Consider the following 25,021-nt stretch of genomic DNA (forward strand, 5'->3'; position numbering starts at 1 on the left):
GTAACACAGCACACTGACACTGGGGGGGCGGCCCTTTGCCAAAGTAACGCAGCACACTGACACTGGGGGGGGCGGCCTTTGCCAAAGTAACACGGCACACTGACACTGGGGGGGGCGGCCTTTGCCAAAGTAACGCAGCACACTGACACTGGGGGGGCGGCCTTTGCCAAAGTAACACGGCACACTGAGACTGGGGGGGGCGGCCTTTGCCAAAGTAACGCGGCACACTGACATTGGGGGGGCGACCCTTTGCCAAAGTAACACGGCACACTGAGACTGGGGGGGGGCAGCCTTTGCCAAAGTAACACGGCACACTGAGACTGGGGGGGGCGGCCTTTGCCAAAGTAACGCGGCACACTGAGATTGGGGGGGCGGCCTTTGCCAAAGTAACGCGGCACACTGACACTGGGGGGGGCGGCCTTTGCCAAAGTAACGCGGCACACTGACACTGGGGGGGCGGCCTTTGCCAAAGTAACGCGGCACACTGAGACTGGGGGGGCGGCCTTTGCCAAAGTAACGCGGCACACGGTATCATCCCTGACAAGCAGATTTAAAATGGACATTTTAATCGCTGTTCAGTTAAATGGCATTGCCGTTGGTCAGCTCGCAGTCTATTCACCATTTAAATGTAAATTTCTTAAGTGCACTTACATAAATATGACTTAACTATGCCGAATCTTATAATGTATTTTACTTCTGCTTCAATGCTGCACTTACTCGCTGTTCCCTACTGAGCTATATTGCTGAGCTATATTGCATAACGATATTACATATGTACCTCTAATGAACACATCGACATTTTTTCAAAAGATAAGAATAGAGACGGTGTTTACATCCACTCAACCTATGCGTTTGTGCTGGAGCCCCCCCCCCCCCCCCCCCCCGAGTTTTGGCAGCCCCAGAGAATTACTACGATGGGGGAGGAGGGTTAAAGAAGCACAAAAGCCTTTATGTTACACTGCATGGAGTACTCTCTCTCAATACGTTTTAAATGCAATGTTATAAGTATAAGGTTATTCACCTCATTTTTTTGTTATATACAATTTTACATAAACACTATATTGACAAAAGTATTGGCACACCTGGCCATTACACCCACAGGAACTTCTATAACATCCTATTCTAAATCCACAGGCATTAATATGGAGGCTCGTCTCCCTTTGCAGTTGCCACTCTTCTTTCCACAAGAATTTGAAGGGTGTCTGTGGGAATTTTTGCCCATTCATCCAGAAGAGCATTTGGCAGATCAGGCACTCATGTTGGACATAAAGGCCTGGCTCACAACCTTTGTTCTAGTTCACCCCAAAGGTTTTCAATGGGTTTGAGATCAGGGCTCAGTGCAGGAGAGTCAATTCTTCCACATCAAACCCAACTAACCATGTCTTTATGGACCTTGCTTTGAGCACTGGGGCACAGTCATGCTTGAACAAAAAAGGGCCTTCCTTCGCCAAACTGTTCCCACAAAGTTGGAAGCATAGAATTGTCCAAAATGTCTTGTATGCTGAAATATTAAGAATTCCTTTCACTGGACCTAAGGGGCCAAGCCCAACCCCTGAAAAACAACCCTACACCATTATCCTTCCTCCACCAAACCTTACAGTTGGCACAGTGCTGTCAGGCAGGTAACGTTCTCCTGGCGTCCAGCAAACCCAGACTCGTCCATCAGACTGCCAGACAGAGAAGCGTGATTCGTCACTCCACAGAACACGTTTCCATTGCTCCAGAGTCCAGTGGTGGTGTGCTTTACACCACTGCATCCGACACTTGCCATTATGCTTAATGTTGTGAGGCTCGCATGCAGTTACTCAGCCATGGAAGCCCATTATCTGAAGCTCCTCCACAGTATTTTGTGCTGGGATTCATGTCAGAGGAAGTTTGTGACTCTGCAGTTACCGAGACAACAGAGAGTTGGCGACTTTCACACACTATGTGCCTCAGCCCTCCTTGACTTTATGAGTTTCTGTTGTTCCTAAATGCTTCTACTGCAATAATACAACTTACAGGTAACCGTGGAGGATATATTTCACAAACTGACTTATTGCAAAGGTAGCATCCTATGACAGTACTATGCTTGAATTCACTGAGCTCTTCAGAATGACCAATTCTTATACACTCTTTCGTTAACCTGACTGCATAGCTGGGTGTCTGATTGTATTCACCTATAGCAATGGGTCTGAATGAAACACCTGAATTGAGTGATTGAGAGGTACATCCCAATACTTTTGTCCATATAGTGTAGGTTGCTGTTTTCAGAGAGTCCTGCATCTTTAAGTGACGCATTACATTTCAAACAATTCTGTTACTTTGCTTGTCATATTAAAAGAGAGAGTAACTGCTACCCATTTCATGTCATGTTAAACTGATACATTGCATAACGGATGCTGGAAAACCTTAAGAAAAGCTTTCAGAGTTGAAGTCCATAGCAGTGTGGTATTAATTAAAAGCTGAATATGTGGATTTCTGTAATGTTATTATCCGGTACTCTCTCTTAACCCCCCCCCCCCCCCCCCCCCACCCCATTTTGTAATAATTACTACATTTCCCCAGCTGACATTGGAAAATGGAGGTCTTCTGAGTGTTAAATGTGTGTCCTGCTCTTTAAACAAATTGTCCCAGTATGCAGTAGCTTATTTGTGAGATGCAGCCAAACCAATCCTGCTTTGTTCAGCTTGTAGGACAGTCACATTTACAGATATATATTTGGCAAATGCTTTTGTCCAAGTGAGAAAAATAGCATGGAAGTATGTTGGGAAAAATCTTTGCTGTTAGTCCAATAAAGTAAAAGCATGGTGCTATTTGCTACTGAATGACCTGCCAGTTCACTTTCCACGCCTTGCAAGAGCTCCACTTAAGGTCTTCTGTTCAGACTGGGAAGTCATATTCTTCACGTTCCTAATCAGAAATCAGAAACTCCGCGCCTGAGTCAGACTCTGAAAGCCGGACCCTCTGTAGCGTCAACCTTAGAATTCAAGATGGCTGCGCTCTTCATCAATAGAAGTGAACAGAAGTAACAGACATGTTCGAAAATCAAATGTAAAGAAACATTTATGACACACAACTGGGTCAAATCCTCCATTTTGAAATACTCTGTAATTTGCTTATGTCTATTATTTTCACATTTATTTAGCAGGTACATTTCCCCAAAGTGACATACATTTGAGAGAGTAGAGTAAGAGAGTAGCGTTAGGTTAACGGAACTCAATCTGCCAACCGTGGGATTTGAACCAACAACTGTCTGGTGACAGAGCCACCCATATTGCATTGGGAATCACTTTGAATTTCACATGCATTGAGGCTGTCAGAGGTGGTCCTACCTGCACTGGGGCTATGCGGCTGTGCTTTCACCTGAGACCTGGAGGTGGAAGGGGTGTGCTGATGCTGAGGGCTCTCCTGTCCTGCCCCCCGCGCCGCTTCTCCGCGGCTTTTTGTCTGTCAGGTGCAGAGGCGACGTCTTCTTGGTGGCCTGGCTCTGCGGGCGCGTGCTGCCGTTCACCTGCAGGTAGGCCTGCACCTTGTACTCCAGCAGCTCGACGTAGTTGGCGTCCGTCACTCTGCACTCATACAAGCCCTCGTCGCTCTTGCCCACTTTGGATATGTGCAGTTTGTGGGAGATGTCGTTCCCCTGGACCTTCACCGTCTGCAGGCAGGCAAACAAGGCCGTTCAACGCTACAAGGCTGAGGTTTCACACTTTGTCATTAGCAGGTATCTAATTCTATAGCTGAGATGGAGGCCTCCTTGTCTGCCAAGAAGCAGCGGGCAAATCACACCCCTGGCAATCTGCGCCCTGTCTCATACTAAAAATCACATCGCTGCCAATCTGCGTCCTGTCTCATACTGAAAATCACATCCCTGGCAATATGCGTCCTGTCTCATACTAAAAATCACATCGCTGCCAATCTGCGTCCTGTCTCATACTGAAAATCACATCCCTGCCAATCTGCATCCTGTCTCATACTGAAAATCACATCCCTGCCAATCTGCATCCTGTCTCATACTGAAAATCACATCCCTGGCAATAGGCGTCCTGTCTCATACTAAAAATCACATCGCTGCCAATCTGCATCCTGTCTCATACTGAAAATCACATCCCTGACAATCTGCACCCTGTCGCATACTAAAAATCACATCACTGCCAATCTGCGTCCTGTCTCATACTGAAAATCACATCCCTGACAATCTGCGCCCTGTCTCATACTGAAAATCACATCCCTGCCAATCTGCATCCTGTTTCATACTGAAAATCACATCCCTGCCAATCTGCATCCTGTCTCATACTAAAAATCACATCCCTGCCAATCTGCGCCCTGTCTCATACTAAAAATCACATCCCTGCCAATCTGCGTCCTGTCTCATACTGAAAATCACATCCCTGCCGATATGCGTCCTGTCTCATACTAAAAATCACATCCCTGCCAATCTGCGTCCTGTCTCATACTGAAAATCACATCCCTGCCAATCTGCATCCTGTCTCATACTAAAAATCACATCCCTGCCAATCTGCGCCCTGTCTCATACTAAAAATCACATCACTGCCAATCTGCGTCCTGTCTCATACTAAAAATCACATCCCTGCCAATCTGCATCCTGTCTCATACTAAAAATCACATCCCTGCCAATCTGCGTCCTGTCTCATACTAAAAATCACATCCCTGGCAATCTGCGCCCTGTCTCATACTAAAAATCACATCACTGCCAATCTGTGTCCTGTCTCATACTGAAAATTACATCCCTGGAAATCTGTGCCCTGTCTCATACTAAAAATCACATCCCTGGCAATCTGCATCTTGTCCCATGCCAAAAATCACATCCCTGGCAATCTGCGTCCTGTCCCATGCCAAAAATCACATCCCTGGCAATCTGCGTCCTGTCCCATGCCAAAAATCACATCCCTGGCAATCTGCGTCCTGTCCCATGCCAAAAATCACATTCCTGGCAATCTGCGTCCTGTCCCATGCCAAAAATCACATTCCTGGCAATCTGCGTCCTGTCCCATGCCAAAAATCACATCACATGGATATCCCAGTTCTGCCACCACTGCTGGCATCCAGAAATTTCAGATGCCCAGTCGTCTGGTGGAGGACATTCTTGCAGAAGTTAGTGGAGACTCCCTGGGCAGTTTGAGCTTTTCCTCTAGAGAATCTTATCAATTAATTCAGCTAATTCTGGCTTCCTGGAAACAATCAATGAATGACATGACTTCAATCTGAATATATTAATCTTTCAATTAAGATGCAACATTGTTAATAAAAATAATGGTTTTATATTGCTGTGCAGCTAGTGTAGTCAGAACAAAATGCACAGCCTCAGGTCATTCTCTGTGAAATAAGCTCTCATATTCTACATGTTCCACTTATTAGATCCTGTTAACACTTTGTTCAACTTGCAGAGAGAGTTAATGTTTCTCTTGATGCTTACGCTTATTTTCGTGCCTTCATCATCTGGATCACTCGCTGGTAAAAAATCAGTCTATAAAAAATCACATACAAACAGAATTATGCACATTAATGTACTTAAATGGCAAATTTTAGAGAGAGCAGAGAAAATGTTCATTAATATTCATACCAGCAAATATTATGATTGCTGCAAAACCATTGATCATTAATGATGACAAAATCCAAAAAACATGCGCAGATACAAACACACACACACACGCACACACACACATTCACAGAGCAAACAGTACAATCCCGCTGAGGAGCCACGTCATGTGATCGCCGTATTCACACGGCGGGTAATCCCGCTGAGCAGCCACGTCATGTGATCGCCGTATTCACACGGCGAGTAATCCCGCTGAGCAGCCACGTCATGTGATTGCCGTATTCACACGGCGGGTAATCCCACTGAGCAGCCACATCATGTGATCTCCGTATTCACACGGCGGGTAATCCCGCTGAGGAGCCACGTCATGTGATCTCCGTATTCACAAGGCGGGTAATCCCGCTGAGGAGTCACGTCATGTGATCACCATATTCACACGCCGGGTAATCCCGCTGAGGAGCCACGTCATTTAATACTGCTGATGAAATTATATATCTCATTATCTTCATTGATTAGATTTATTTTCATTAGTAATATTAATAGCTGTGGGTCTAATTCAGCTTAGCCTTTGTATCAAACAGAACTCCCAGCCAGTCCTATAAGAAAAATATGCATCCTATCAGGAATCATGTATTCTACGACAGTAGTTTAGGGGAGCTAACTGGGATTAATGGCGAGTTGGGTAGTTAGCTACTGGGAGCTCTGATGTGTTTTAAACTGCAACGTTCCCAGTTCACACTGAGTCCACATTACAAATAAGGGTCAATTTACTGGAGTAAAGGCCTCTCACGTATCCATGCAAAGCAGCATGGGCAAGATTCACAAGAAAAGCCAAAAAATTGAATAAAACTTTAAGAAACAAATGCTGAAGGTGAGCGCTGTTACTAAGCAGAGAAGGAAGACAGTGCAGGCAGTGGACACTCCATACAGTAATACTGCTGTTCAAACTTACCCACAAATTCGACTTAAAGACAGACTTAAAGAACAGATTTCCTTTGCATCCTGGGTATTGGTTCTAATACCATCAAGCCATATAAGTATCTTGCAGGAAATGGGTAGCAGAGAAAGCAGTATCTGATATTCCAAAACAGGGGCGCCTTGAAGGGCGGGGGGCTGTCAGGGTAATTCCAAGGGCCACTGAGTGACGGGGGCTCTAAAAATTAAAAACAGAGTTGGATAGATCTGGGTTGCAGGCCCAGTATAATATGCTCTGATTGGACCCGAAAATAGTGGCACCCCCTTTGCAGAAGGAAAAGAAGACATGCAGGCAGCCAATAACGACAACCGGCGATGGGCAATGGAACAACCTCAAAAGCGCTGCTGTTAATGGGGAAAACAGCCAATAATGATGACCTGCGACAGGCAGCGGAAACGCCTCAAAATCTCTGCTGTTAACGGGGACAACAGCCAATAATGACGACCTGCAACGGGCAGCAGAAACGTCTCAAAATCTCTGCTGTTAACGGGGACAACAGCCAATAACGATGACCTGTGACGGGCAGAGGAAATGCCTCAAAAGCGCTGCTGTTAACGGGGAAAACAGCCAATAACGACGACTTGCAACGGGTAGCAGAAACGCCTCAAAATCTCTGCTGTTAACGGGGACAACAGCCAATAACGACGACCTGTGACGGGCAGAGGAAATGCCTCAAAAGCGCTGCTGTTAACGGGGACAACAGCCAATAACGACGACCTGTGACAGGCAGAGGAAACACCTCAAAAGTGCTACTGTTACAGGAGAAAACAGCCAATAACGACGACCTGCAACGGGTAGCAGAAACGCCTCAAAATCTCTGCTGTTAACGGGGAAAACGACCAATAACGACGACCTGCAACAGGCAGCGGAAACGCCTCAAAATCTCTGCTGTTAACGGGGACAACAACCAATAACGACGACCTGTGACAGGCAGAGAAAATGCCTCAAAATCTCTGCTGTTAACGGGGAAAACAGCTAATAACGACGACCTGCGACGGGCAGCGGAAACGCCTCAAAATCTCTGCTGTTAACGGGGAAAACTCGCCTTCGTGGGGAAGGAGCCTCTGCATATAAGGAAAGCGGCTCCCATATTCAGCTATAGGATGTTTATTATGCCATCGTCATTTGTGTCTTCTGTGGTTCTGTTGCATAATTTCTATTTACACCTTAATATATTAAATTATATATATATATATATATATATATATATATATATATATATATATAACTTTTTTTATTATTGACAATAAATCAATAAATTAAACAAGGACCGTTATACATATTGAAATGTGCAGGTATGTTTTTAAGCTGTCTGGGATTATGATTTATTCCAGGACAGTGGGAAATTTAATGATTGGTTGAAATTAATATAACACAGGGAGACACTTATTACATTGTAAGGGATGATAATTTTCATATTAATACTGTGTTAGAAATATTCATGAGCCCAGCCAATGTTCACTGAAGGCTGATATGTCAGAAGTAGAATATCCAGCAGGCCTTTGTAATAAGCTCCCTCACGCGGGGTGCAGTATGCGGCTTAATGCCTGAACATGTCATTGGTCTCAAACCGCTATAATTTATTCATTTATACCAGCCAAATTGACTTTGTCTAGAGAAGCTCAGCAACCCCAGCCATCAGCAGTACAATTTTCCGTCTGTCAAACAGCGAGTGTCGGCCAGCCCCTGTCGCCGTGGATACGCAGTGGTGAGAGGCAAATCAGACTGAACACTTTCTAATACTTAGCTAACTGTCCAGGACAAATTGACTCTTGAAGCCATGAGATTTAAATTATATTATACAGTGTTTTTCTACAATACAGCTATGAGAAAAGAAGAGCCAATTTCATTCAAACTCTGTTTCCTATTTCTCCCCCAAAAACTGAAGTTGGACAGAATAAATGATACCGCTGAAATTAAGCGGGGAGTACTCTGTCAGGGACTCCTACCAGACGTGGGAGGTAATCAGCCTGAAGCACTTTCCCGAGAGACACTAAATCCACACAGACGTCACTGTCGCCATAAGCTCCTTCTCTGGAGAGGCGCTAACTGAAATCATCCCACCACATCTGCTACGCACAAACAGCACTATCCCCACAAGAAGCATACAGATGACATTATGGGAGGGGGGGGGTAAGGAACAGGGTCAACAAGACTATGTAGAGATGGGAGGGATGAAGGGGGATTTAGGATTAACAAAAGAGTACAGAGGAATGAATACAAAAGGAAGTCACTTGGACTGGGAGGGGCTGCAGCCAGGCATAGTGTGGGGGAGGGTCTAGGTCACAGGTAGGGGTCCAGTACTCTAATGGAGGTGTGTTTCATACTGGGGGAGTGAGCTGGTCGTCTGACCTTCCTCACCCCCCACAAGCATCATGCTAATGTATCTGTTCATCCTTCATAACTGCTTACCTGGTAGGGGGTTGCCCCCCCGAAAGCTGACGATCCAAATATTCAGTCACTTACAGGGCAGCAGGTGCACTCAATTTCAATTCAGCTGGATCTTTTGGAGCAAGTTACGAAATGATTTGAATGATAATGGAAGAAGCACATTCTCTGTTATCGATTTATTGGGAGCGTATCGAATGACAGGTGCAGTTTGGCACTACGCCATCGCAAACATGTCAAAATAATGAATATCATTTCCAAGTAAGTAAGCGGTGGTTGTGCATTGCGCTGCTATTGTGTGAGCAAACTCTGTGAGCTTTGGGTAGAGCACGCACAGTGCAGGATTCACCAAAACACATTATCTTATAAGAACTTGATTTAAGTGTCCTGCCTGTCTGATTGTTCCAACAAATAGATATCGTGAACAAAAGAGACCAAAGCAGAAAAGCAATCTGGGGCACTCAAGCCAAACTACAAGTTGCACGCCATCAAAATCATCACCGAAACTCCTTCCAATGGATTTTCCAATTGACGAATAGCCTATATGAAAAAATGAATGGTAAAATATTCATAGTGAACAACCAAATTCCATTTTGACAAAATTCAGGTACATTCCGATTATCCAGTACAGGGAAGCATTGTGCCTGCATCCAGCATAGACAACACAGGGCCCAGGGCAGGGGACACCCTGGACGGGATGCCAGTCCATCACAAGGCACAGGGCAGGGGACACATAAACACACACAAACACACACATTAACATGCAAAATCTACATGCATTTGCTTGTACTTGTAAGGTCACAGGGCAGCCTAATATACTATCACGCTCTTCTCATCTTTAAGTCATTCTCCTATAATTTCGGCTTTATCATCAAAGAAAGTTGCGGAGCGTAAAGCTTGTTGATATCCATCGATGCTTGGGGACATGGCTGTAGATGGCACAGCAAAGTAGCCTGTTACCACTAGTTGGCTGGGACTGGCTGATTTTCACAGCTGAATAAGCAGACACACGTGTGCTTATCTGCCCTGCGGCCTGGACCGCGGTAATGTAGCCTGCTGGCCCCCACATTCCAGGCCCCGAGAGGAGCTTGCCCTGTGATATGATGCGTATCTCGCATGCTTTCAGCATCTGCAGCCAGTCACAGTTGAAGTGGAAGGATAACAGTCACATTACAGTGGTTGGAGTTCAGGGTAAAATCCTAAAGAGATTCAAGAGGAGCCTTTACCCTGGCATTTAGAAATCACTGGTAAAGTCTGTGATAATGGAACTGAGAGGATCACAAAGACATTGGGGCGGGGCTGGGGTACAGTTACAGGGCTGAAATCACTGGTAGTGCCTGTGATAATGGAACTGAGAGGATCACAAAGACGTTGGGGCTGGAGTACAGTTACAGGGCTGAAATCACTGGTAGTGCCTGTGATAATGGAACTGAGATGATCACAAAGACGTTGGGGCTGGAGTACAGTTACAGGGCTGAAATCACTGGTAGTGCCCAAGTCTGTGATAATGGAACTGAGAGGATCACAAAGACGTTGGGGCGGGGCTGGAGTACAGTTACAGGGCTGAAATCACTGGTAGTGCCCAAGTCTGTGATAATGGAACTGAGAGGATCACAAAGACGTTGGGGCTGGAGTACAGTTACAGGGCTGAAATCACTGGTAGTGCCCAAGTCTGTGATAATGGAACTGAGAGGATCACAAAGACGTTGGGGCTGGAGTACAGTTACAGGGCTGAAATCACTGGTAGTGCCCAAGTCTGTGATAATGGAACTGAGAGGATCACAAAGACATTGGGGCGGGGCTGGGGTACAGTTACAGGGCTGAAATCACTGGTAGTGCCTGTGATAATGGAACTGAGAGGATCACAAAGACGTTGGGGCTGGAGTACAGTTACAGGGCTGAAATCACTGGTAGTGCCCAAGTCTGTGACAGTGGAACTGAGAGGATCACAAAGACGTTGGGGCAGGGCTGGAGTACAGTTACAGGGCTGAAATCACTGGTAGTGCCTGTGATAATGGAACTGAGAGGATCACAAAGACGTTGGGGCTGGAGTACAGTTACAGGGCTGAAATCACTGGTAGTGCCCAAGTCTGTGACAGTGGAACTGAGAGGATCACAAAGACGTTGGGGCGGGGCTGGGGTACAGTTACAGGGCTGAATGCTCGGGAACTGCAAAGAACGGAGAAAGAATCACGCAGTTCTAAAAACAGCAGCTGCCATACAGCCTCTAAGGAGTGTTCCCTGACTGGGCGACTATTCGGGGATCAACTTGGTTCATAGGCACAGTGCTGATCAGACGAGGTTCCACTGGGCTGTCGTCTTCTTGCCTCTCATCTGAACTGCCTTGTCTTATATGGTCAAATTTAATTTTTAGAGAGTAGTATACCAATGATATACTGAGAATAAAAAGCCATGTTACCGTTTTGCTTCAAGATTTGGCCGTTGTACCAAAAATCTTACAATGTACTCGACCAGTGCTTCCCACTCCAGTCCTCATGGACCTGTAGACAAAACACATTTTTGAACTAGAAGCTAGGAGGGAGCAAAAATGTGAACTGTCTGGAAGGGAGCTAGGAGGGAGCAAAAATGTGAACTGTCTGGCAGGGAGCTAGCAGGGAGCAAAAATGTGAACTGTCTGGGAAGCACTGCACAGACTGAGCAGGAATTCATAGTGTAATATATGCTTGTTGAATACCACATTAACATTAATGTTAAAGATTAACATGAAAAACATTAAATGTATTACTCTTCAGTTTGAGTCTTCGGGAAATAAGGTACGCTATAGCAGAAGGAAGCCTGCCTTCAAAATGTCTGCAAATGGTGATGGCAGTAAGTAAAGAGACAAGTGCAACACAGCTGCTGTCGGGGCTGGAGTCTGGATTTATACACAAAGGAATGTCACCTTCCCCACGGCATGCAGAGCAGTGGAAGAGAAGTGCATAGACTGCAAATGGGGCAGATCATACTCACATAGTCTGGTCTCAGATCAGTTCATTGTAGATACTAATCCACTACTGAGACAACGGGATAAGTGAGAATAACGACTACTAGAGCGTGAACCACACACAACAGCCACGATCAGATGCAAAGTGCCTCGATGAGGCATGCAAATGATTTAATTTTCTCCATATTTTGGGACCATCCAGACTGGCTTTTTAATTTTTTTTAAATCAGGGACACAGACGAACCTGAAACATATTAGATACTCTGGTTCCTGCTCAACTGGAGCTCGTTATTAAAGCACTTAGTGGGATGGTAGCTCATCTCACTGCTGTTCCGGGTGTTAATCTCATGCTATTCAGGTCATGCAGAGCTGCAGTGGTCCCCCCTTGTCTAAATGGCACCCTGCCATCCCATAATTATGCCACCTATGTCGGCGCAGCCCAGTGTACTGTGATGATCACAGCACTATTACCTCAGTGCATTACATCACAAACAAGGCAAGATGAGAGGGAGCAAGATGTTGCCGAAAGGAAACATCACAATTCTGGCCGGCGCTCACAGAAGTTCCCTCATATTTCTGCGATGAAAATGCAGTGAAAAGAAATTCATGTACAGCTTTTAGAAAATTTCAGTTAGCCTGCAGCTGTTACAATGTCAGAATAAATGTCACCAGCAGAAGTGCCAGTAATACCAGCTGATGGCTTGTAAGTAAGTTTCATACTTTTAGCTAAGTGATAACTGAACATGATGTAATATCTTGACATAAACACAACGTTTACCTATAAACAAACAGCTGCATGTGATTGAGTGGGCATTAAATAATTAATATACTAAAAGTCCACTAATCAAATAGTACAGAATAAATTAAAATGATCAGACAAGAAAGTATTTGATGGCATAATCATAACATTAAAAACCTGATTGGAATCTAAAACCAGTCTCTTATCACCAAAATTCATACAATGCCATCCTGAGTATTTAATTGAGAAAGTCCATTAGCCTTTGTGCTGGTCTTAATGAGAACAGAATGAATGTTCCATTTTAAATTATGACTGTGGACACTGATCATTGACCCTGTTCAGCAATTACATGCCTCTTTCAGTGTTACAGTTTGCCACAGTTTTTCTGGAAGCTGCAGTGTAGCTCGTGCTTTTAAACAGCTTACACTTCTACCTGAGCTTCACTGGAAGCTCAGCCCAGCCACACCTACACCTAGTTACCTGCACAGCAGCTGCGTGTTTGTAATGCGCTATTTGTGTCACCTGCACAGCAGCTGCGTGTTTGTAATGCGCTATTTGTGTCACCTGCATAGCAGCTGTGTTTTTATAATGCGCTATTTGTGTTACTTGCACAGCAGCTGCGTGTTTGTAATGTGCTATTTGTGTCACCTGCACAGAAGCTGCGTGTTTGTAATGCGCTATTTGTGTCACCTGCACAGCAGCTGCGTGTTTGTAATGCGCTATTTGTGTCACCTGCACAGCAGCTGTGTTTTTATAATGCGCTATTTGTGTCACTTGCACAGCAGCTGCGTGTTTGTAATGCGCTATTTGTGTCACCTGCACAGCAGCTGCGTGTTTGTAATGCGCTATTTGTGTCACCTGCACAGCAGCTGCGTGTTTGTAATGCGCTATTTATGTCACCTGCACAGCATCTGCGTGTTTGTAATGCGCTATTTATGTCACCTGCACAGCAGCTGCACAGCCACTGTAACTATCATTAATTATCCTTGTTTTGGACCTACTTTAATAAAGTGAACTAACACACACACACACACACAGACACACACACGCACACACACACACACACACACACACACACACACACACAGACACACACACATACACACACACAGACACACACACACACACAGACACACACACACACACACACATACACACACACACACACACACACACACACACACACATACACACACACACACATATTAAGAAAATAATATCATTAAGCATATAATAATTATTATTTTTTGTGAACATATTGTCCGATCATCAGATTAATCTATAGATTATTTGATTACTGATATGTTTGATATTGACAGCTCTACTTTATACCATTCAGACATTATATCTCGGTATATATATATATATATATATATATATATATATATATATATATATATATATCCATCCATCCATCCATCCATTATCTCCCGCTTGATCCGGAGTCGGGTCGCGGGGGCAGCAGCCTCAGCAGGGAGACCCAGACTTCCCTCTCCCCGGCCACTTCGTCTAGCTCCTCTGGGGGGACCCCGAGGCGTTCCCAGGCCAGCCGAGAGACATAGTCTCTCCAGCGTGTCCTGGTTGTATGTATGTATGTATGTATATATATATATATATATACAGTTTTTTCCCAATACAGTCAGTCCTGTAATTTACACCAAACAAAATTAATCAAATATAAACACAGTCTTACCAGTGGCCAATAATGTAATTATATGCATTTTAAATCAAACATAATACTTTAATAAATTATGTCATAAGACTTTTCCATATGGAAATATCCACAAAACTAATTAACTCCTTCCAAAGAAGGCCCACATCCGACATCAAAGCCCGCCCTTTCCGGATACGGATTGATACAGTGTCCCCCCTCCCAGCCACGTGGACTATGTGTCCCCCCCATGACCCTGCTTAGGATAAAATGCTACACCAGTCCAACCATACAGTTCCTCATTTTTGTCTTTCTTATAGCACTAAATGGCTTTTCATTATGATTTTTAAACATTGTGCTATTTCCTATTACATCTTTTAAGAGGTGATATTGTCATTTTATGCCGCACTGGTCATTTCAGACGAGGAAAACACAATCCTTCGCAGTGACAGGCCTGCATCTCCCCTGAATGGCCTTGATGGAAGCCAGCCAGCCATTAGTGTGACAGGCATGTGCACTGCAATCCCGACAGGGAACACATCTGTTCCATGGATCACATGCAGGGACCACAGGCACCAGGATTTATCCAAGGTCAGTCTCCAGCAGCAGGAATAGGACCACAGGAAGACAGGCACTAATGGATGTTTGTTTATTCCTGCTGTTATTAATCCTAGATCATAGTCCTGTATATAAACTTCATATTTTCCCTAATGATTGTTATGCCAAGACAACAATTATTCACAGTTATTATAAAAATTATTGTGTTTTAAGACCATTAAGCTTGATTGTTTTTCCTCTTCATAATATGGTACATATTTATTTGTGTATAGATGTTGAAGCTAATTTTGTTTTTTACTTATACTCTCGTTCATGAGAAATTAATCCCCAGTAACTGTCTCATTAATCAGGGCGGAATGTATTCGTATGTGAAACAATTTTTTTTTAGCTTCGAAGTGTTTGAAAAATTCAGGAGCAACAATATAGCTTAATAATCAGTCTCTGCTTTGCTTCTCCTACCATAAGAATCTTCAGCCAAAAATCATTCAGCCTAAGTCAGGTCTTTGGAATGAACGTCCCGAGCCACCGCACCTCCGCCAGCATTCAGCCAGAGCCTCTTAAACCGTATCCCAGCAGAACACTCACTTCAACTCTGCATCTTCACGGCTTATTTGTAAGAAATGCATATATCTATGACTGGAGTCTCCTGGAGGCCGAACAGAAAAATATGGCAGCAGTATTCAGCTGTGGAGAGAAAATGGTAAAAGTTCAAATAAATCTATGCTAGAGCCCAAGCCGCCCTCCTTACCCACAGACGGCCCCCACAGCAGCATTTCTGACATTGCAGAGATGCGACGTGGAAAAATCAATTTGACAGTCAGGCAAGATGAACAGGAAGTCAGGACAGTTCCAGAGACGGAGCGCCTGCCTGATGCGGGAGCGATCGGAAAAACACGAGGTCAACATAAAAGCCGCGATGGCAGGGTACCGATGGCCCAGTGTGTCGATCGCGTTAGCAGTAACGGGGCTGGGGTGTGGCAGCGTGCTTTAAGGGAGATTCAGCCGTGCACATCCGACACCCCTGCTACTTTTCATCTAAGGAGAGTTCTTAGCTCAGAACAGCTCCTGCCCCTGTGGCCCAAACATTCAGGTAATCTGTATCCAGAAGATTCCACCCGAGAAAACTGAATATATGCCATTCAGCTGCTTGGCTACACTAACAAAGGCGCGCAGAGCAGCATCTCAGCCCAGCTCCGGCATTCTGGGCCGTTAGTAGCCTGCAGGTCCTGATGGAATCACAGAAATGAATGCAGTCAGAGGTCCGTAAGCGCTCTGCGCCACTCATGCTTAAGGGCAGGCATCTCCGTTTGAGAGACAGCAAACAGGTGGACAGCTACTGTAGGATCTGCGCTGAGGACACTCAACAAAGGCTCTTAGTCCAATGACAACCTCGACTTCCCAGATCTTGCGAGTGTCTTGATTGTGAATGGATTCCCAAACAGCATCTACTGTTTGTTATGCGAGCATCTATCTGTTTGTTTGGAAGCACCTAAGACCAAGTTTGGGAGACATACAACATGCACCTTGACACACATACACATTTACATACCCACATATACATACTTATGCATTAATGCTAGCTGCTTGGTAATTAAAGGGACATGAGTATTATTGTATGACCGTGCCGCTCCTAGCCTGTATGGTGCCCTAGGCCAACGCCTATGCCGCCTATAGGACTGACCAGTCCTGCGGTACGACAAGGGAAACTAAATATTAAACAGTCCCTGCTCGTCTATGTTCTATTCCCCCTTCAGGAGTCATGCTTTTATGGATCAGCCTATAAAAATTAACAAAGCACACAGTTCACTTCGACTTATCGAATCATATACATTTCTGACATCACCCTGGCATGCTGCGTTATTCCCATTGGCCTCAGAGTAAACAAGGCGGACGATTTTCTCACTGAACATTTCAGCAAGCTAACAGATACATGACATGAAAGACTTTGTTCACTTTACATATCAAACAATAACAGCACTATGAGAAAATGTAAAAATCTGCAAAGAAAATGTCTACATTTTTCATTTGACATTGACACCATGGATGTGCGTATATTTTTGTGCACTTGATCAGTCTGAAACCCCCTTTAACAGCACCTAGGCCCCCTCCCCTTTAACTTCATCGGCAGGAGTTTGATATTGGGGGGGGGGGGGGGCGTGCAATGTGCATTGCGACATCACAATGGGCACACATGCAATAATTATGTCGTGAAAGGTTGTGATGTACAGTAAGAAAGATTTCACAGCAAACAGATCGACAGATACTGAAGTACCTGCTCACAGAAAATATCAGTTCCTGCCCCTAAAATGTAATATACAAGGGTACCGTATTACCACTGTATACACCCTAGGGTGCTCTTATTGTTTTGCAGTCTGTTCATATCAGATCTACTCCTTTTAGCCTTTTAATGTACATGTGCACATGTATACAGTAAGAGTAAACATCCATCTATACATCCAATTCCCGTACCCCAGCCACGTGCAGGAGAGACTGCAAATGAGGGTTTGCCTGGATGCAAAGGAACAGCACAGCCTGAAAGCAGCATCACCAAATACAGGAAGGAAGGAAGAAGACAGCCTGAAAGTAACATCACCAAATACAGGAAGGAAGGAAGAAGACAGCCTGAAAGCAGCATCACCAAATACAGGAAGGAAGGAAGAGGGCAGCCTGAAAGCAGCATCACCAAATACAGGAAGGAAGGAAGAAGACAGCCTGAAAGTAACATCACCAAATACAGGAAGGAAGGAAGAAGACAGCCTGAAAGCAGCATCACCAAATACAGGAAGGAAGGAAGAGGGCAGCCTGAAAGCAGCATCACCAAATACAGGAAGGAAGGAAGAGGGCAGCCTGAAAGCAGCATCACCAAATACAGGAAGGAAGGAAGAGGGCAGCCTGAAAGTAACATCACCAAATACAGGAAGGAAGGAAGAGCACAGCCTGAAAGCAACATCACCAAATACAGGAAGGAAGGAAGAGGGCAGCCTGAAAGCAACATCACCAAATACAGGAAGGAAGGAAGAGCACAGCCTGAAAGCAACATCACCAAATACAGGAAGGAAGGAAGAAGGCAGCCTGAAAGCAGCATCACCAAATACAGGAAGGAAGGAAGAGGGCGGCCTGAAAGCAACATCACCAAATACAGGAAGGAAGGAAGAGGGCAGCCTGAAAGCAGCATCACCAAATACAGGAAGGAAGGAAGAGGGCGTCCTGAAAGCAACATCACCAAATACAGGAAGGAAGGAACAGGGCAGGCTGAAAGCAGCATCACCAAATACAGGAAGGAAGGAAGGAAGAGGGCGGCCTGAAAGCAGCATCACCAAATACAGGAAGGAAGGAAGAGGGCAGCCTGAAAGCAACATCACCAAATACAGGAAGGAAGGAAGAGGGCGGCCTGAAAGCAGCATCACCAAATACAGGAAGGAAGGAAGAGGGCAGCCTGAAAGCAGCATCACCAAATACAGGAAGGAAGGAAGAGGGCGGCCTGAAAGCAACATCACCAAATACAGGAAGGAAGGAAGGAAGAGGGCAGGCTGAAAGCAGAATCACCAAATACAGGAAGGAAGGAAGAGGGCAGGCTGAAAGCAGCATCACCAAATACAGGAAGGAAGGAAGGAAGGAAGAGGGCAGCCTGAAAGCAGCATCACCAAATGCAGGAAGGAAGGAAGAGGGCAGGCTGAAAGCAGCATCACCAAATACAGGAAGGAAGGAAGGAAGAGGGCGGCCTGAAAGCAGCATCACCAAATACAGGAAGGAAGGAAGAGGGCAGCCTGAAAGCAGCATCACCAAACGCAGGAAGGAAGGAAGAGGGCGGCCTGAAAGGAGCATCACCAAACGCAGGAAGGAAGGAAGAGGGCGGCCTGAAAGGAGCATCACCAAACGCAGGAAGGAAGGAAGAGGGCAACATACCATCGCAGGAAGGAGGCAGCTTCCAGAGACACATCAGCTCCACTAAACAGCACTCAAAGACTAATCCAGTGGGAGGACAGAAGGCTCTTTAACAGCCCAAGTCGATGTTGTCACACACATCAAGGAGACTGTCTGCATTTAATCTAGTCACGGGTTTCATGTGCCGGCACTCCTCTATATTTTTTCAGATGTGGATGTCTCTGCTCCATACAGATCTGAGGCTCAGGATAGCTGGACCCATATAATTATTCATATTCAGGGGCCCCAATAAAGTACTAGCCCCCTGAATCTGCAGGGTATCCATGCCTCTCTGACACACCTGTCTATCAATCTTCCACAACTGCTGATCCAATGAAAGGTTGCAGCCTGCAGTTTATCCAAGGAAGCTCCCATCCATACTGACAGAAAAAGTAGAAATTTATATATTTGAGGGCACTGGTACTTTTCACTGGGGCTGTACCCTCAACAGCCTGTCAACTTTACTCCAGCTGTAGGTAAATATGCCAGTTAAAGTATATAAATAGACTCAGGGATATTTCGGTACCATTGGGGGTACATTAATGCTGTTACAGGCAGGGTGCTACTGTGTTGCAGGGCATGCATGCCATACCGTCAGACACTGGCCCACCACAGCCCTGGGAGTGTGAGGTCACACTGCCACACAATGGTGCACTGCAGGCCTGGAGGTGTGAGGCCACACAGACGCCCACTACAGCACTGTAGCTGTGAGACCACACTGCCAGACACTGGCCCACCACAGCCCTGGAGGTGTGAGGCCACCCTGCCACAAAGCTGCCTACTACAGCTCTGAAGGGATGAGGTCACACTGTCACACATTGCCCCACCACAGCCTTGGGGGTGTGAGGTCACACTGCCACACACTGGCCCACCACAGCCCTGGGGGTGTTAGGTCACACTGTCACACACTGGCCCACCACAGCCCTGGGGGTGTGAGGTCACACTGCCACACACTGGCCCACCACAGCCCTGGGGGTGTTAGGTCACACTGTCACACACTGGCCCACCACAGCCCTGGGGGTGTGAGGTCACACTGCCACACACTGGCCCACCACAGCCCTGGGGGTGTTAGGTCACACTGTCACACACTGGCCCACCACAGCCCTGGGGGTGTGAGGTCACACTGCCACACACTGGCCCACCACAGCCCTGGGGGTGTGAGGTCACACTGCCACACAATGGTGCACTGCATACCTGGAGGTGTGAGGCCACACTGCCACACAGACGCCCACCACAGCCCTGGAGGTGTGAGGCCAAGGCCACACTGCCACACACTGGCCCACCACAGCCCTGGAGGTGTGAGGCCACACTGCCACACACTGGCCCACCACAGCCCTGGGGGTGTGAGGTCACACTGCCACACACTGGCCCACCACAGCCCTGGAGGTGTGAGGCCACACTGCCACACACTGGCCTACCACAGCCCTGGAGGTGTGAGGCCACCCTGCCACAAAGCTGCCTACTACTGCTCTGAAGGGATGAGGTCACACTGTCACACATTGGCCCACCACAGCCTTGGGGGTGTGAGGTCACACTGCCACACACTGGCCCACCACAGCCCTGGGGGTGTGAGGTCACACTGTCATACACTGACCCACCACAGCCCTGGAGGTGTGAGGCCACACTGCCACACAGATGCCCACCACAGCCTTGGGGGTGTGAGGTCACACTGCCACACAGACGCCCACCACAGCCCTGGAGGTGTGAAGCCACACTGCCACACAGACGGCCACCACAGCCCCGGCGGTGTGAGGTCACACTGCCACACAATGGTGCACTGCAGGCCTGGAGGTGTATGGCCACACTGCCACACACTGGCCCACCACACCACCTACCCCTCTGTTTCCAGGCTTAAAATACTCAGTAGGCACCCAAATAACAATGGATGGTTTAGCAATGCCAGATTGCATCAGAGCATTGAGTTTATATAGAAAATTTCCATTTCTTCTAGGAGCAGCTGTCTACAGACATTTCAGGGAGCATTCAGTAGGATTAAGATGAAGTAGCTATAGTGCCTGGCTTCAGTGAAGCACTTCTGCGACAGTGTGCTGCCGCATCTTTTCTATGATCACATGCATCTGATCGCCTCCTGTCGATGCTTTGCAGGTATTTCACATTCCTCATTCTCGCTTATTGTGCAGGTGAGCTTCCTTTGACAGCAATGACCTGCTTACAAATGTGTCAAATTCAAACAGAACATGCACAGAAATTTGCATACTAATCATTCATGCATTGGCAAGATGTAAATTCCCGGCATGTGGAAATAAACCAGCGGGCATGTGAATCCTATGAATGACTCAGTGCAGCAATGAATGATATAGGAAGCATTTTTATTCTGGAACTCTTACAAAACCGTGCGCATACTGCAAATTAACAAATCTATACAAAACTGCTGCATGCAGTCTTGAAGATCTGCTGCACTCCAACAATATGTTCAGCTCAGAGTTTAATTTAGTCTTACCTTGAAGAGAAATATGTTTAATAACTTTTATTTTTATCTTTCCCTTTTCCCATTTTGTTTAACGTTGAAATGTAACGCTTAAAAAAAAAAAAAAAAACATAAAGTGTATCCAATATGGAATACAATTAAATGGCTTTAGAGGGTGAAACTGAGTATATGTATGTTCCTTCTCAGATGTGGTATATCCACACGGATGAGCTCCCTGTATCCTGCATACTGCCACATTATAACTGAACATGCCTACCAGCGCATGCAGAGAATACACAGCATTGCCTATACATCCGGAAGCCTCCGTCAGAGGCTGCCTCCTTTTAGCACCATTGCTTTGATTGTTCATGAAAAGATTTGCAGATGTCATACAAAGGTCGACAGTCGGATTCAGCTACCATTCACCCAGCTGATAACCCTGTTACCAGAGAAACCAGTATGATAATGTTCTCCAGTTAAAATAAGGAGAAAATCTATTTACAGTACCTGTGCATCTTAAATCCTGGAAAATGCCGGAGTAAACGGCACCAGAAACAGCTAAATATGCTTAGCAATGTGTAACTGCATCCCAGAATTAGGATGACATAAAAACGAAGAACAATGAAACAATTGTGCAGTCAATACCTTCACAGACCACAAAAGCAGCATGATCTGAAGCCGGCCTCAGCAGGACAACATAATACATTAAAATGAATTTATTTTGTGTTTTATTCACGGTGTCGTATTCTGTTTGATTCCTGGTCTTCCTACCCCGGCCAGCAGAGGCGTCCAGCGACTAGTCTTACAGAGCCATGCTGCCATTCTTTTCGGGCCCAGGACTTTTGTCATTCTCTCGTTGTCCCCATGTCTGCATAAATACTGGCCAGTGACGTAGTTCTATACGCCTTTTAACATTTTAATGTTGAAACGTCGATAAAATATAAACGAGGCGCGGCTGTACCACGGGAGAGACAATGTAAGAAGTCACGGCAAATGATGAGAAAATATACGCTATAATTACAGTACAGCTATAACAGCTAAACATATCAAATCAAAAGGAAATTATATTATTTAAATAATTACAAATTTAAAATGCATTCAGTCAATTTGCTATCTGTTATGTTGATTTATAAACATAATATTTCTTACGCAAATTTTAAAAGGTGACTAAATATGTTTATGTTATGGGAATATAAATGCATCGCATGTAACAAACCATATACGAAGTTATATAACATGCCAACAAATACCAACTGTCGTTACAACACTACGTAAATTAGTTTGATGACTGGATTATTGCGCAGCATCCTATTACAAATAAATTCAGCTTCCGTAAGCTGCTATCGCATGATGTTTGGGGGCCGCTGTCACTGGTCTGTTTTATCGGTAATTCACTGAAATCTTACGGGCACTTGGCGATCTTAGTACTCGCAGCTCAGCCGTCAGTGCGATCGCCGTACGCTGCCCTCCTTTCATACTGTACTGTAGATCTGCTTACTGCTGTTGCTGAGTTTAGTGGGCTGGTATCCTTAAAGCGATGACAGTTTTGGCAGTTTTTGACAGTTTTTTGACAGTTTTTTGACAGTTGTATGCTGGGCTACTACCCACCGCGCTTGTGTTAGACTTGTGTTAGAACAGAAGCGTCCGCTAAATCACCGTAGCCTACGTGTAAATATACATTTTATTAGAAAGCATTATTTACATTGTTTCATTATACGAAAAGTCTACATTTTAGCGTGGGTAAATGGGTGCTAAGTCTGCGTAGCGTGTGCAGCGTCAGAATTAAAAGAGGAAGGTGCGGAATCGCATGACGAAGCCGAAAAGTTGGAGTGCGGCGGATGGGGCGGACAGACAGCGGCGCGGAGCGGCGCCGCACGCAGCCAGCGGCCGCCGGGAGACGCTACCTGCCAGCCGGTCTCTGCGCCGCTGGCGTTCTGCTCCTCGGGGGCTTTGATGAACCACCACTGAATCTCCAGATAAACGGAGGATGTTCCGCTCTGGAAGGCGCAAGCCATCTCGATATTTTGCCCTTCTTTTGCTGTTACATTTGAGGGTAATTCGGTGAACCTCCCTGTAAGGTATAAACAGACATGTAAGGATGTTTTCCAAAGAAAATCTGAAGGAGTTAATAAAGCAACACTATGTCGCATTAAAAGCATTAATATCACCGAGATATAAAGCTGTAATAATTATATTTAATTATATATAATGTATATATACGTATAAAATGGATGAACTAATGAATAATAATTAATAATTTTGCCAATTTAATCAGAAAAACAGTCGTCCACAATTATTCAGCTATTAAGTCAACATTATTACGCGGATGTGTTGCAAATGCAAATTAAAGCAAGTTCACCGAAAAAAGTGAAAGACGCAGATGCCAAGCTTATAAAGAAAGAGAGCCGTGAAAGCTGCGCTGTTCGCCGTCCGGAGCCGGAACATAACCGCCCATGCAGACTCTGCAGACCGCTGCTTTGGATGCCGGTCGCGACTGGCCATCCTTCAAAGTTGGTCTTTTGTAAAGAAAATGGAATAAACGGGAAACCTACCGGGCTGTGTTACTCATGCGGAGTCAGGGCTTATTTAAATGTTACGCTGTCAATCTTACTATTTACCGCCGAGCTGTTTCCCCACGAATCTATACATTTTTTTTTGCGTAATTTATGTTAATTCACCAGTATAACATGTTTAGATCTGAGCGTGTAAAATACATCTCTAATTGCAATGCTGTTAAAATGTACCTTATATAAGTACCAATGTCATAATAATCGGATTTAGAGCAATGGATTTCTCATTAGTGATGCAGAAATGGCACAGTTTAATAAAAAAATGCCTTGCCTACCTTCGAGGGAGAGTCCAAACTGGACGCAGAAACTAGAAATAAAAGCAAATCCAACACAGTCATGAAAGGTCCACATCATTCCAAAGGCAGGAAAAAGTCACATCAGCCTTGAAGAATCAGCCTTGAGACGCAATTCTGAAAATTATTCAGACACAGCCCAGGTCGTTTTGGTAGCAGAGCTGCAAACGTCTGACATGCTGTAAATATCTAACATGTGAGGGTATCTGCGCCGGCACTGTATGGTCTGACACTGTAAATATCTAACTTGTAAGGGTATCTGCGCCGGCACTGTACGTTCTGACACTGTAAATATCTAACATGTGCGGGTATCTGCGCGGCACTGTACGGTTTGACACTGTAAATATCTAACATGTGCGGGTATCTGCGCCGGCACTGTACGGTCTGACACCAGTCCGTCGGTGTGAAGTGTGTAATAACAGGCTCTGTCTCTGCATAAGTGACGAAACGACAGTATGCAGCCGCCTATTGAGTGGCCGGTGCCCTCGGCGGAAGCTGTGACAGATTCACGTATAGCCTGTACAAACATAAGGAATATACAGAAGTCCACTGTGATCCCTGCTGGGGAAATGCCTTTTCACTTTTAGACCTTGTGTAAAACTAACCGTCGTTGATCTTTGTTATTTTAATTTTAACAACTTGTTTTATCTCTTTTAGTACTTACATTCTTTTCATTATTATTATTATTATTATTATTATTATTATTATTATTATTATTATTATTATTATTATTATTATTATTTTCGTTTTTACTTGTAAAATCACCAGCAATGTCCTGGAATATTTTTGCAATGATGAAGTGCCTTCACTGATAAGATTTCTTATAACCAGTTTTGTACTAATTTAATACACAACATGTGCACCTTTATTGACAATCTACCGTATTTTAAAAGTGATGAAACGATTCGGTTGCTTTCCAGTCCTCCAGATTCCTCCTTCTACAAAAAATAGCCCTGCAGGGCACGTTATCCATTACGGTAACAGGCTATGTCCTGGTGGACTCAGAGCCAC

The 25,021-nt window shown here is 45.2% G+C and overlaps 1 protein-coding gene across 1 annotated transcript in view; it reads right to left on the reverse strand.

Moving 5' to 3' along the window:
• The window catches only part of LOC125724004 (V-set and transmembrane domain-containing protein 2A-like), a 35,319-nt gene extending 10,911 nt beyond the window's left edge, over window positions 1-24,408 (reverse strand). Inside the window, exons 1-4 of the mRNA XM_049000836.1 lie at window positions 23,993-24,408; window positions 23,052-23,218; window positions 5,417-5,467; window positions 3,315-3,637 (exon numbers count right to left, since the gene is read on the reverse strand). Of these exons, the coding sequence (XP_048856793.1) occupies window positions 3,326-3,637; window positions 5,417-5,467; window positions 23,052-23,218; window positions 23,993-24,071 (609 nt within the window). The 5' untranslated portion in view covers window positions 24,072-24,408 and the 3' untranslated portion in view covers window positions 3,315-3,325. The remainder of the gene's footprint in view (window positions 1-3,314; window positions 3,638-5,416; window positions 5,468-23,051; window positions 23,219-23,992) is intronic.
• Between the last annotated feature and the right edge of the window lie 613 nt (window positions 24,409-25,021).

Source organism: Brienomyrus brachyistius, unplaced genomic scaffold (genome assembly GCF_023856365.1).
Source record: "Brienomyrus brachyistius isolate T26 unplaced genomic scaffold, BBRACH_0.4 scaffold53, whole genome shotgun sequence".
Lineage (NCBI taxonomy): Eukaryota > Metazoa > Chordata > Actinopteri > Osteoglossiformes > Mormyridae > Brienomyrus > Brienomyrus brachyistius.